Source organism: Cherax quadricarinatus, chromosome 44, assembly GCF_038502225.1.
Source record: "Cherax quadricarinatus isolate ZL_2023a chromosome 44, ASM3850222v1, whole genome shotgun sequence".
Taxonomy (NCBI): domain Eukaryota; kingdom Metazoa; phylum Arthropoda; class Malacostraca; order Decapoda; family Parastacidae; genus Cherax; species Cherax quadricarinatus.
Window position 1 is genome coordinate 15,541,198 of NC_091335.1, and position 15,891 is coordinate 15,557,088.

The 15,891-nt window shown below is 41.0% G+C and overlaps 2 protein-coding genes across 2 annotated transcripts in view; one reads left to right on the forward strand and one right to left on the reverse strand.

Annotated features, from left to right (window-relative positions):
- LOC128697451 (hemocytin-like) overlaps window positions 1-15,891 on the reverse strand; it is a gene marked incomplete in the record, with an annotated part of 289,908 nt that overhangs the window by 203,792 nt on the left and 70,225 nt on the right.
- LOC128697450 (uncharacterized) overlaps window positions 7,461-15,891 on the forward strand; it is a 60,238-nt gene continuing 51,807 nt past the window's right edge. Inside the window, exon 1 of the mRNA XM_053789125.2 lies at window positions 7,461-9,287. Within this exon, the coding sequence (XP_053645100.1) occupies window positions 9,170-9,287 (118 nt within the window). The 5' untranslated portion in view covers window positions 7,461-9,169. The remainder of the gene's footprint in view (window positions 9,288-15,891) is intronic.

The following is a 15,891-nucleotide window of genomic DNA, read 5'->3' on the forward strand; positions in this document are numbered from 1 at the left end:
AATAACATGTTCATTTGTATTTTGTTTACCTAACGTTATTATAACAAGCGTAATTTAATTTAGCCTAATCCAACTAAATATATTTTAGATAACCTTACAATAATTTAATAATAAACAAACATAATGAAATATATATTTTGTTCGTAAGGTTCACAAGGATTTTTGCGAAATTATTGCATACACAAACTTTCGTTTGCCTTATTCGGCAAGAAGAACGTTGCTATTTAAGCCAAACTCGTAATTTTACCTATCTGGCAACCACCCAGGGAGGTACTACCGTCCTGCCAAGTGAGTGTAAAACAGAAACCCGTAATTGTTTTACATGATGGTAGGATTACTGGTGTCTTTTTTCTGTCTCATAAACATGCAAGATTTCAGGTACGTCTTGTTACTTCTACTTACACTTAGGTCACACTACACATGAAGGAACACGCAAATATATACACACCCTTTTGGATTTTCTCCTATTTTTCTTACTACTTCTTGTTCTTGTTTATTTCCACTTATCTCCATGGGGAAGTGGAACAGAATTCTTCCTCCGTAAGTCATGCGTGTCGTACAAGATGATTAAAATGCCGGCAGCAAGGGGCTAGTAACCTCTTCTCCTGTATATATTACTAAATGTAAAAGGAGAAACTTTCGTTTTTCCTTTTGGGCCACCCTGCCTCGGTGGGCCACCCTGCCTCGGTGGGCCACCCTGCCTCGGTGGGCCACCCTGCCTCAGTGGGATACGGCCGGTGCATTGAAAGAATGCCTATGGGCCATATATATGCCTCAGTGGGATACGGCCGGTGCATTGAATAGAATATATATATATATATATATATATATATATACATACAATATACATATATATATATACATATATACATACATATATATAGATATATATACATATATATATATATATATATATATACATACAATATACATATATATATATACATATATACATACATATATATAGATATATATATATATATATATATATAAATATATATAAATATACATATACATATATATATATATATATATATACATATATACATATATATATATATATATACATATATACATATATATATATATATATACATATATACATATATACATATATATATATATATACATATATACATATATACATATATATATATATATACATATATATATATATACATATATATACATATATATATATATATTAAATACCAATCGTTCGTGGTTACAATACTATATACACTGGTTGTGGGAGCTAGTACACCAAACGGTGAATAGAATGAAGTTAGCTCTGAGGCACCCACACCCAGTGTGCAGGGTGAGAAAGGTGGCTATGCAATGATGCACGCTCCTTGAAAAGTGAAGAGAGTGGTGAGAGAGAGCAAGAGGAGAGCAGATGATAGAGTGGGAGAGGCACTGTCAAGAAATTTTGCTGAAAATAAGAAAAAAGAATAGTGAGATAAACAAGTTAAGAAAGCGTAGGGAACGAATGGATTTGTCAGTTAAAAATAGAGTAGGGGAGTTAGTAGATGGGGAACTGGAGGTACTGGGTAGATGGTGGGAATATTTTGAGGAACTTTTAAATGTCGATGAAGAAAGTGAGGCGGTAATTTCATGCACTGGTCAGGGAGGTATAACATCTTTTAGGAGTGAACAAGAGCAGGATGTGAGTGTGGGGGAGGTAATGAGGCATTACGTAGAATGAAAGGGGGTAAAGCAACTGAAACTGACGAGATTATGACAGAAATGTTAAAAGCAAGGGAAGATATAGTGTTGGAGTGGTTGGTATTTTTGTCTAATAAATGTATGAAAGAGGGTAAGGTACCTAGGGATTGACAGAGAGCATGTATGGTTCCTTTATATAAAGGGAAGGAGGACAAAAGAGATTGTAAAAATTATAGAGGAATAAGTTTACTGAGTATACCAGGTAAAGTGTACGGTACGGTTATTATTGAAAGAATTAGAGGTAAGACAGAGAGTAGGATTGCAGATGAGCAAGGAGGTTTCAGAGTGGGTAGGGGATGTGTAGATCAAGTGTTTACATTGAAGCATATATGTGAACAGTATTTAGATAAAGGTAGGGAAGTTTTCATTGCATTTATGGATTTAGAAAAGGCATATGATAGAGTGGATAGGAGAGCAATGTGGCAGATGTTTCAAGTTTATGGAATAAGTAGTAAGTTACTAAATGCTGTAATGAGTTTTTATGAGTATAGTGAGGCTCAGGTTAGTGTGTGTAGGAGAGAGGGAGACTACTTCCCAGTAAAAGTAGGTCTTAGACAGGGATGTGTAATGTCGCCATGGCTGTTTAATATATTTATAGATGGGGTTGTAAAAGAAGTAAATGCTAGGGTGTTCGGGAGAGGGGTGGGATTAAATTATGGGGAATCAAATACAAATTGGGAGTTGACACAGTTACTTTTTGCTGATGATACTGTGCTCACCCGAGATTCTAAAGAAAAGTTGCAAAGGTTAGTGGACGAGTTTGAGAGGGTGTGTAGAAGTAAAAAGTTGAAAGTGAACATATATAAGAGTAAGGTGATGAGGGTATCAAACAATTTAGATGAAAAACTGGATATCACATTGGAGAGAGGGAGTATGGAAGAAGTAAATGTTTTCAGATATTTGTGAGTTGAATTGTCAGCGGATGGATTTATGAAGACTGAGGCTAACCATAGAATTGATGAAGGAAATAAGGTGAGTGGTGCACTGAGGTATCTGTGGAGATTAAAAACGTTATCCATGGAGGCAAAGAAGGGAATGTACGAAAGTACAATGGTACCAACACTCTTATATGAGTGTAAAGCTTGAGTTGCAAATGCTGCAGCGAGGAGGCGTCTGAAGGCAGTGGAGATGTCCTGTCTAAGGGCAATGTGTGGTGTAAATATTATGCAGAAAATTCGGAGTGCGGAAATTAGGAGAAGGTGTGGAGTTAATAAAAGTATTAGTCAAAAGGGCAGAAGAGGGGTTGTTGAGGTGGTTTGATCATTTAGAGAGAATGGATCAAAGTAGAATGACATGGAAAGCATATAAATCTGCAGGGGAAGGAAGGCAGGGTAGGGGTCGTCCTCGAAAAAGTTGGAGGGAGGGGGTAAAGGAGGTTTTGTGGACGAGGGGCTTGGACTTCCAGCAAGCATGTGTGAGCATGTTAGATAGTGAATGGAGACGAATGGTTTTTGGGACCTGACGAGCTGTTGGAGTGTGGGCAGGGTAATGTTTTGTAAAGGGATTCAGAGAAACCGGTTTGCCGGACTTCAGTCCTGGAAATGGGAAGTACAATGCCTACACTTTAAAGGAGGGGTTTGGGATATTGGCAGTTTGGAGGGCCTTCTAAACTGTCGTATCTGAGCACCTCTGCAAAGACAGTGACTATGTATGAGTGAGGTGAAAGTGTTGAATGATGATGGAAGTATTTTCTTTTTGGGAATTTTCTTTCTTTTTGGGTTACTCTGCCTCGGTGGGAGACGACCGACGTGTTGACTATATATATATATATATATATATATATATATATATATATATATATAGATATATATATATATATATATATATATATATATATTATTATTATTATTATTAAAGATTAGCCGGTATTCTCCCGGCCCGGGCCTTTTCCAAGTGGTGGCCTGGCCTTGGCTCCCTCTTTAGGGAGTGTCTGAGACCTAAGTCTCCCATGGGAGGAGGCACAAGGACCTCCTCATCTTTGGGACCAACTGTCCCCAGTCCTAGCCACAAGCTAGGCCTCTCTGGTCTGCCATCCCCGCCCCAAGGGGGCAACTGGGAATGGCAGTCTTACGAGCTAAAGGCTCGGGCTCAGGCACCTACCCTACCCTAGAAGGGCTGGGCATGGTGTCGATGTATATATATATATATACATATATATATATATATATATATATATATATATATATATATATATATATATATATATATATATATATATATATATATATATATATATATATATATATATATATATATATATATATATATATATATATATATATATATATATATATATATATATATATATATATATATATATATATATATATATATATATATATATATATATATATATATATATATGAGCAAATGTTTGAGTGTAGCAAGGTTCCGTAAACCACATGCGACCTCTGTGTCGCTGAAGTGGTGGTGGTGGTGGAATTTTATCTCTCAGAAGAAATGTTTAAGTTTCTCCTGATGCGGTTATTAGTCATGTGACCGGCGCTCCGTCAAGCTGTTGGTTATTTGACCGGGACCTTCAGCTGGTTTACCGCTTCAACTCGTAAAAAAAAAAAAAAACATTAATAAGTCAGTTTATCAGACTTTATATGGGTGGATTATCCTTGGTAGAGAACAAAAAGGCACAATACCGTGAGTGGAACAACACACAAATACCCCGCACATAGGACGAACTTATGACGATGTTGCTGTCCTAGTTGGACCATTAGTAAGTAAATAAGTTTATTTAGGTACAGGTACACATAAATACAGTTACACAAATTATCATATATAAGTAACGTATGTGTAAATTATCTAGGATAACCCAAAAATTCAAAGTAACTTACTTCTATTTGACGTGGCCATAACCTTCCTTCTCCTATGTGTGGGTTGTGTATTATGCTAGGTAATTATACATGTTACTATGTATGATAATCGTACTTATGTGTACCCATACCTTAATAAATTTACTTTACTCGGTTCAAAAAATAAAATTTATCACATAATCGTGTCATAGAACAAATTTGTGGTCAATTAGCAAGAACTCATTTAAAATTAAGTTCTTTCTAAAATTTTCTCTTATACGTTTAACGATATTTTTTTTTCATTTATGTTAATTTAAAAATTAATAATCTTGTACCAAAAGAACCTTAGAAAACTTCCTAACCTTATTATACCAAGAGCAATTTTATTTAGCCTAATCGAACTAAATATATAGTAGATAAGTTTACAATAATTTAATAATAAACACAATAAAATATTTTTTTTGTTAGGTTCAGAATTATTTTTGCGAAATTATTGCATACACAAATTTTCCCTTACCTTATTCGACAAGAAGAACGTTGCTATTTAAGCCAAAACCTCAAGTTTTACCTATTCGGCACGACACACACACACACACACACACACACACACACACACACACACACACACACACACACACACACACACACACACTGGACACCTGGTCCAGCAAATGGCTTCTCGAATTTAATCCTGCCAAATGCAAAGTCATGAAGATGGGGGAGGGGCACAGAAGACCACAGACAGAGTATAGGCTAGGTGGCCAAAGACTGCAAACCTCACTCAAGGAGAAAGATCTTGGGGTGAGTATAACACCGAGCATGTCTCCGGAAGCACACATCAATCAGATAACTGCTGCAGCATATGGGCGCCTGGCAAACCTGAGAACAGCATTCCGATACCTTAGTAAGGAATCATTCAAGACACTGTACACCGTGTATGTCAGGCCCATACTGGAGTATGCAGCACCTGTTTGGAACCCGCACTTGATAAAGCACGTCAGGAAACTAGAGAAAGTACAAAGGTTTGCGATAAGGTTAGTTCCAGAGCTAAGGGGAATGTCCTATGAGGAAAGATTAAGGGAAATCGGCCTGACCACACTGGAGGACAGGAGGGTCAGGGGAGACATGATAACGACATATAAAATACTGCGTGGAATAGACAAGGTGGACAAAGACAGGATGTTCCAGGGAGGGGACACAGAAACAAGAGGCCACAATTGGAAGTTGAAGACACAAATGAGTCAGAGAGATAGTAGGAAGTATTTCTTCAGTCATAGAGTTGTAAGGCAGTGGAATAGCCTAGAAAATGACGTAGTGGAGGCAGGAACCATACACAGTTTTAAGACGAGGTTTGATAAAGCTCATGGAGCGGGGAGAGAGAGGGCCTAGTAGCAACCGGTGAAGAGGCGGGGCCAGGAGCTAGGACTCGACCCCTGCAACCACAAATAGGTGAGTACAAATAGGTGAGTACACACACACACACACACACACACACACACACACACACACACACACACATATATATATATATATATATATATATATATATATATATATATATATATATATATATATATATATATATATATATATATATATATATATATATATTTAGTGTTAGCAATCACGTGACCTGGTCTACCATATTGTGGGTTATATACGACTTATTTGTTTCGTGTAAGATAAGATTTTGCTGGTATTTTTAGCCCTCCGGGTTAGCTACCCAGGATAACCCAATTAAGTCAGCAAGTCATCGAGGAGTGTCTTAGGTCCACTGGTGTCCTTTTAATTGTCTTGTGGGTCAGTTGGCAACGCACTCAGCTGCTGAGGACCCCAGTTGAATTAATCACTTTAACTTTATTGGGTTATCCTAGGTAATTTACACTATATATGATAATTGTACTTACGTGTACCTGTGCCTAGATATTTAAAACTTACATAGTGAGTGTTCGAGGTTAGATCCCCGGCACAGGTGAAAACGTTGAGGATGTTTCCTGACACCTCCTGCCTCTCTTCACTTAGCAATAAGTAGGCACCTGGGTGTTAGTTGACTTGTGGGTAGCATCCTGGGGATGGGGGATGTAGCAGTGTATCTTAGATAGGGCTTTGAAATGAGCTGAGCTAAGATAACAGCTCTTTACACGCAAAATTAATTTGTGTAAATAAAATCTTTGTCCCCAGGATACAACCCACAACAGTCGGCTAACACCCAGCAAGTACCTACTTACTACTAGGTGAACAGTGACAGCAGGTGTAAGGAAACATGCCCAACGTTTCATCCGTGCCGGGATCGATCCCAGACCCTTAGCTGAGGACACACATGTAATGATGCCAGTTAGTTTGTTGGGTTTAAGGCCTATCGACGGCATCAGGGTCATAAAGGTCACAATTCAAGAATACTTTAATCCCTAAAATATGTATTAGAAGTGAACTATCCATGTATATACAATACACCAGGAGATATATACATCTCGTTGTATATACAGATGTATACCTACGTACATATACATACGAATGCACGTGGAATATAGATTTGAGAGAAACATCTCTTGATGTACATAATAATGAGATATACATACCTCAGAGTATATAGAGAGAAATACCACTCTGTATATACCTCTACTCATGATCAAAAGTGTGATCGTACCCACAAAACGGTACTTCAACCCTCCGTGGGAGCACTGCCCCAGGGCTGGTGATCCGGTATAATTGGTATATGAAGAACGTGCGGGTTACAACGTTTACCCTCGTTATATCATCCAAGCAAAGTCATTATACTCTATTATAATGGTGACTATATACACTAACTTTCACGAACCTGGAGCTCCCTAGCTGGAGGACGAGTTCAACACTAAATCTCACGAACTAGAGTTCCTGATACGCGAGGCTGCGAGAGCAAAGTTTAGTACAACGTCAGTGTTCCGTCAGCCTTCGACGAGGAAGGTTACGTAGGCTCAAGCAGTAATACGCATTGTCACTCGGTGTTACATTTGGAATAAATTTATTTAGTGTATATGTACCCAACGTGTTGTATCCTCAAAAGTTACACGAAACTTATATTTTATTATATTTCAAAAAGGTTTTTGAAATAACTATTGAAAAGCATTACAAAACTTGATAATATTTGGTTAAGCTGCCGAGGAGAGTAAATTAATAGTTTAGGGAAGCGGTGATAAGCAGACTGCAACCTGATGGGGTCCAGCTCTGGGTCCAGAAAACCGCTCGCTACTGAATCTTATACAGTACCCAAAGACCCCCTCCCCCTGGACTCTATAATCAACAGGCAATCATTAAGATCTCCCATGACTGTAACGTTCTTTGAATCATCACAGTATCCGCAGGACCTCACAGCATACAAGATCCTTAGCAACGTTCACAGCATACAAGATCCTTAGAAACGTTCACAGCATACAAGATCCTTAGCAACGTTCACAGCATACAAGATCCTTAGAAACGTTCACAGCATACAAGATCCTTAGAAACGTTCACAGCATACAAGATCCTTAGAAACGTTCACAGCATACAAGATCCTTAGAAACGTTCACAGCATACAAGATCCTTAGAAACGTTCACAGCATACAAGATCCTTAGAAACGTTCACAGCATACAAGATCCTTAGAAACGTTCACAGCATACAAGATCCTTAGCAACGTTCACAGTATACAAGATCCTCAGAAACGTTAACAACATACAACATCCTCAGAAACGTTCACAACATACAAGATCCTCAGAAACGTTCACAACATACAAGATCCTTAGAAACGTTCACAGCATACAAGATCCTCAGAAACGTTCACAACATACAAGATCCTCAGAAACGTTCACAACATACAAGATCCTTAGAAACGTTCACAGCATACAAGATCCTTAGAAACGTTCACAGCATACAAGATCCTCAGAAACGTTAACAACATACAACATCCTCAGAAACGTTCACAACATACAAGATCCTCAGAAACGTTCACAACATACAAGATCCTCAGAAACGTTCACAACATACAAGATCCTCAGAAACGTTCACAACATACAACATCCTCAGAAGCGTTCACAGCATACAAGATCCTCAGAAACGTTCACAACATACAAGATCCTCAGAAACGTTCACAACATACAAGATCCTCAGAAACGTTCACAACATACAAGATCCTCAGAAACGTTCACAACATACAAGATCCTCAGAAACGTTCACAACATACAAGATCCTCAGAAACGTTCACAACATACAACATCCTCAGAAGCGTTCACAGCATACAAGATCCTCAGAAACGTTCACAACATACAAGATCCTCAGAAACGTTCACAACATACAAGATCCTCAGAAACGTTCACAACATCAGCAGGACATCGTAACATACAAGACTAATGGAAAAAAGTCAAGGACCCCAATGGAAATAAGTCACTTTTGAATTTTTGGGGTTATCCTAGATAACTTACACATGTTACTAAGTATGATGATAATTGCATTTATGTGCACCGGTACCTAAATAAACTCATTAACATCACAACATTTGCAAGACCTCCACAGCATCGTAAGAGACTCCCAGGATTCCCAGGTCCTGTTAAACCTGCAGAGGACCCCTAAGATATCGTGAAGGATCAAGTATTAGAGGCAGCGTCAAGTAACACTTGAAAGAGTGAAGATGAGTGGTGAGGGAGGCAGCAAGGTGGAGGAGCCCAGGATGGAGTGTGAGGTTGGTGGAGTACATCATGTGATGTATAGATGCCCACCCCGCGCACATAACACCATACGCACACGAGGTAAGAGACCCTACACCAAGTAACATACTATATGCACACAAGGTAACATTTATGCGCTCACAGTTAACACCGTACACGAGGTAATATACTATGTGCATACAGGTAACACCGTACACGAGGTAATATACTATGTGCACACAGGTAACACCGTACACGAGGTAATATACTATGTGCACACAGGTAACACCGTACACGAGGTAATATACTATGTGCACACAGGTAACACCGTACACGAGGTAATATACTATGTGCACACAGGTAGCACCATACACGAGGTAATATACTTTTTGTACACAGGTAAGACACAATATGGAGGCTCGAGGCTCGGTTAATAACGTCCTCAGCTCACACACACAGAGCGGGGATCTATCCCTGTACGAGTGAAACGTTGGGCATGTTTCCAAACACCTGCTATCCCTGTTCACCTAGTGGTAAGTAGGTACCTGGGTGTTAGTTGATCGTTGTGGGTCCCATCATGGGAGAAAAAAGATTACAGGACCCCAATGGAAGTAAGTCTGACATTGCCGAATGACGCGCGGAATTTGCTGGATGACTAAGACCGGCGTCAGGAAACAAACCTCACCTCACCTAACCTATTGTAACCGTAATTATGACCAGAAACTTGATAAGGAGGATGAAGGATGAAAATGGATGAAAGTGGGTTATCATGGGTGGCTAACCCGCAGGGGTAAAAAAAAAATTACGCACACGAGTTAAGATACCGTACACACGCGAGGTAATATACCACACGCACACGAGATAAAGCACACACACAAGACTAAGGATACCATACGCACACGAGGTAAAACATACACAAGACCTAAGATACCAGATGCACACGAACAACGATACGCACACACGATCACCTAAAATTCGTACACGAGATATAGCACACATGTAGACCCAAGATAGCATACACACAATACGACACACACACACACACATACACACACATACACACACACACATACACACACACACACACACACACATACACACACACACACACACAAACAAACAAACACAAACATACGCAGAGGTATGATAAAGCTCACGGCTCAGGGAGAGTGACCTAGCAGCGATCAGTGAAGAGGCGGGGCCAGGAGCTCTGACTCGACCCCCGCAACCTCAACTAGGTGAGTACAACTAGGTGAGTACGAGGCAAAGTACACACATAGCTATACTTATACAAGTTAATGAACGTTTGGTAATCATACAGCCCACTAATACACCTTACAGTGCATGTATACAAAGTATGACCTATTTTCATACACAGATACCCAGCAAGATACGTACACAAAGTAAACCATACGTACACACAGTAAGCCATACGTACACAGTAAACCATACATACACAAAGTCATACGTACACACGTAAGCCTTATGTACACAAAGTAAGCCATACGTACACACGTAAGCCTTATGTACACAAAGTAAGCCATACGTACACACGTAAGCCTTATGTACACAAAGTAAGCCATACGTAAAGAGCGAGGGTTGGATACCAACATACAAGTTCAATATTCACCAGTGAACAGATTCAACATTCACCAGTGAACAGGTTTAACATTTCACTAGTGAACAGGTTCGACATTCACCAGTAAACAGGTTCAACTTTCACCACTGAACAGGTTTAACATTTCACCAGTGAACAGGTTCGACATTCACCAGTGAACAGGTTCGACATTCACCAGTAAACAGGTTCAACATTCACCAGTGAACAGGTTTAACATTTCACTAGTGAACAGGTTCGACATTCACCAGTGAACAGGTTCGACATTCACCAGTGAACAGGTTCGACATTCACCAGTGAACAGGTTCGACATTCACCAGTAAACAGGTTCAACTTTCACCAGTGAACAGGTTCAACATTTCACCAGTGAACAGGTTCGACATTCACCAGTGAACAGGTTCAACATTGGTTTAGAAAAACACGTAAGCAAACACTAGGACATATTAATTAGAAAACGTTTGGGTATTGGGACCTTGATCACTTCTAACATATAGATGCTGAAAGACAGTATATATAGGCGGAGAGTGAGGTCACCATGCGTCACTCACACCTGGGACACGTTTGTTGTCTCAGGACAACAAACGTTTTCTAATAAATATGGTGTTTGCTTACATGTTTTTCTAAACCAACTTATCGGTATTTATTACGAAGGTTTACGCGAGGTTCAACATTCACCAGTACACATGTGTTCAACATTCACCAGTACACATGTGTTCAACATTCGCCAGTACACAAGTGTTCAACATTCACCATTGCTCAGGTGTTCAACATTCACCAGTACACAGGTGTTCAACATTCACCAGTACACAGGTGTTCAACATTCACCAGTACACAGGTACTCAACATTCACCAGTACACAGGTACTCAACATTCACCAGTACACAGGTACTCAACATTCACCAGTACACAGGTGCTCAACATTCACCAGTACACAGGTGCTCATCATTCACCCGTACACAGGTACTCAACATTCACCAGTACACAGGTACTCAACATTCACCAGTACACAGGTACTCAACATTCACCAGTACACAGGTGCTCAACATTCACCAGTACAAAGGTACTCAACATTCACCAGTACACAGATGCTCAACATTCACCAGTACACAGATACTCAACATTCACCAGTACACAGGTACTCAACATTCACCAGTACACAGGTGCTCAACATTCACCAGTACACAGGTACTCAACATTCACCAGTACACAGGTGCTCAACATTCACCAGTACAGAGGTGCTCAACATTCACCAGTACACAGGTGCTCAACATTCACCAGCACACAGGTGCTCAACATTCACCCATACACAGGTGTTCAACATTCACCAGTACACAGGTGCTCAACATTCGCCAGTACACAGGTGCTCAACATTCACCAGTACACAGGTGCTCAACATTCACCAGTACACAGGTGCTCAACATTCACCAGTACACAGGTGCTCAACATTCACCAGTACACAGGTGCTCAACATTCACCCGTACACAGGTGTTCAACATTCACCAGTACACAGGTGCTCAACATTCACCAGTACACAGGTGCTCAACATTCACCAGTACACAGGTGCTCAACATTCACCCGTACACAGGTGTTCAACATTCACCAGTACACAGGTGCTCAACATTCACCAGTACACAGGAGTTCAACATTCACCAGTACACAGGTGCTCAACATTCGCCAGTACACAGGTGCTCAACATTCACCCGTACACAAGTGTTCAACATTCACCAGTACACAGGTGCTCAACATTCACCAGTACACAGGTGCTCAACATTCACCAGTACACAGGTGCTCAACATTCACCAGTACACAGGTGCTCAACATTCATTAGTACACAGGTGTTCAACATTCCCCAGTACACAGGTGCTCAACATTCACCAGTACACAGGTGCTCAACATTCACCAGTACACAGGTGTTCAACATTCACCAGGACACAGGTGCTCAACATTCACCAGTACACAGGTGCTCAACATTCACCCGTATACAGGTGTTAAACATTCACCAGTACACAGGTGTTCAACATTCACCAGTACACAGGTGTTCAATATTCACCGGTACACAGGTGTTCAACATTCACCCGTACACAGGCACTCAACATGCACCCGTACACAGGTACTCAACATTCACCAGTACACAGGTACTCAACATTCACCAGTACACAGGTACTCAGCATTCACCCGTACACAGGTACTCAACATGCACCAGTACACAGGTACTCAACATTCACCAGTACACAGGTACTCAACATTCACCAGTACACAGGTACTCAGCATTCACCCGTACACAGGTACTCAACATGCACCAGTACACAGGTACTCAACATTCACCAGTACACAGGTACTCAACATTCACCAGTACACAGGTACTCAACATTCACCAGTACACAGGTACTCAACATTCACCAGTACACAGGTACTCAACATTCACCAGTACACAGGTACTCAACATTCACCAGTACACAGGTACTCAACATTCACCAGTACACAGGAACTCAACATTCACCAGTACACAGGTACTCAACATTCACCAGTACACAGGTACTCAACATTCACCAGTACACAGGTACTCAACATTCACCAGTACACATGTACTCAACATTCACAAGTACACAGGTACTCAACATTCACAAGTGCACAGGTACTCAACATTCACCAGTACACAGGTACTCAACATTCACCAGTACACAGGTACTCAACATTCACCAGTACACAGGAACTCAACATTCACCAGTACACAGGTACTCAACATTCACCAGTACACAGGTGCTCAACATTCACAAGTACACAGGTACTCAACATTCACCAGTACACAGGTACTCAACATTCACCAATACATAGGTACTCAACATTCACAAGTACACAGGTACTCAACATTCACCAGTACACAGCTACTCAACATTCACCAGTACACAGGTACTCAACATTCACCAGTACACAGGTACTCAACATTCACCAGTACACAGGTACTTAACATTCACCAGTACAGAGGTACTCAACATTCACCAGTACACAGGTATTCAACATTCACCAGTGTACAGGTGCTCAACATTCACCCGTACACAGGTGTTCAACATTCACCAGTACACAGGAGTTCAACATTCACCAGTACACAGGTGTTCAACATTCACCAGAAGACAGGTACTCAACATTCACTAGTACACAGGTACTCAACATTCACCAGTACACAGGTACTCAACATTCACCAGTACACAGGTACTCAACATTCACCAGTACACAGGTGCTCAACATTCACCAGTACACAGGTACTCAACATTCACCAGTACACAGGTACTCAACATTCACCAGTACACAGGTACTCAACATTCACCAGTACACAGGTACTCAACATTCACCAGTACACAGGTACTCAACATTCACCAGTACACAGGTGTTCAACATTCACCAGTACACAGGTACTCAACATTCACCAGTACACAGGTACTCAACATTCACCAGTACACAGGTACTCAACATTCACCAGTACACAGGTACTCAACATTCACCAGTACAGAGGTACTCAACATTCACCAGTACACAGGTACTCAACGTTCACCAGTACACAGGTGCTCAACATTCACCCGTACACAGGTGCTCAACATTCACCCGTACACATGTGCTCAACATTCACCAGTACACAGGTGTTCAACATTCACCAGTACACAGATGTTAAACATTCACCAGTACACAGGTGTTCAACATTCACCAGTACACAGGTGTTCAACATTCACCAGTACACGTGTTCAACATTCGCCAGTACACAGGTGTTCAACATTCACCAGTACACAGGTGTTCAACATTCACCAGTACACAGGTGCTCAACATTCACCAGTACACAGGTGTTCAACATTCACCAGTACACAGGTGCTCAACATTCACCAGTACACAGGTGTTCAACATTCACCAGTACACAGGTGCTCAACATTCACCAGTACACAGGTGTTCAACATTCACCAGTACACAGGTGTTCAACATTCACCAGTACACAGGTGTTCAACATTCATCAGTACACAGGTGCTCAACATTCACCAGTACACAGGTGTTCAACATTCACCAGTACACAGGTGTTCAACATTCACCAGTACACAGGTGTTCAACATTCACCAGTACACAGGTGTTCAACATTCACCAGTACACAGGTGTTCAACATTCACCGGTACACAGGTGCTCAACATTCACCAGTACACAGGTACTCAACATTCACCAGTAAACAGGTGTTCAACATTCACCAGTACACAGGTGCTCAACATTCACCAGTACACAGGTGTTCAACATTCACCAGTACACAGGTGTTCAACATTCACCAGTACACAGGTGTTCAACATTCACCGGTACACAGGTGCTCAACACTCACCAGTACACAGGTACTCAACATTCACCAGTAAACAGGTGCTCAACATTCACCAGTACACAGGTGCTCAACATTCACCAGTACACCCCAAGGTTCAACCTTCGTCAGAAGTAAATATTGTGAACAATTACGTGTGTAATTTGCACTAGTTGAGTCCGTCCACCGCACCATCTGGTCCACTAGCACAGGAAGCTCCCTTATGATAAGTCAACAGTGTCGTGGTCACCCTGCCAACACTTCCTCTTATTGTAAGTCAGCAGTGTCGTGGTCACCCTGCCAACACTTCCTCTTATGGTAAGTCAGCAGTGTCGTGGTCACCCTGCCAACACTTCTTCTTATGGTAAGTCAGCAGTGTCGTGGTCACCCTGCCAACACTTCCTCTTATGGTAAGTCAGCAGTGTCGTGGTCACCCTGCCAACACTTCCTCTTATGGTAAGTCAGCAGTGTCGTGGTCACCCTGCCAACACTTCTTATGGTAAGTCAGCAGTGTCGTGGTCACCCTGCCAACACTTCCACTTATGGTAAGTCAGCAGTGTCGTGGTCACCCTGCCAACACTTCCTCTTATGGTAAGTCAGCAGTGTCGTGGTCACCCCCAACACTTCCTCTTATGGTAAGTCAGCAGTGTCGTGGTCACCCTGCCAACACTTCCACTTATGGCAAGTCAGCAGTGTCGTGATCACCCTGCCAACACTTCCTCTTATGGTAAGTCAGCAGTGTCGTGGTCACCCTGCCAATACTTCCTCTT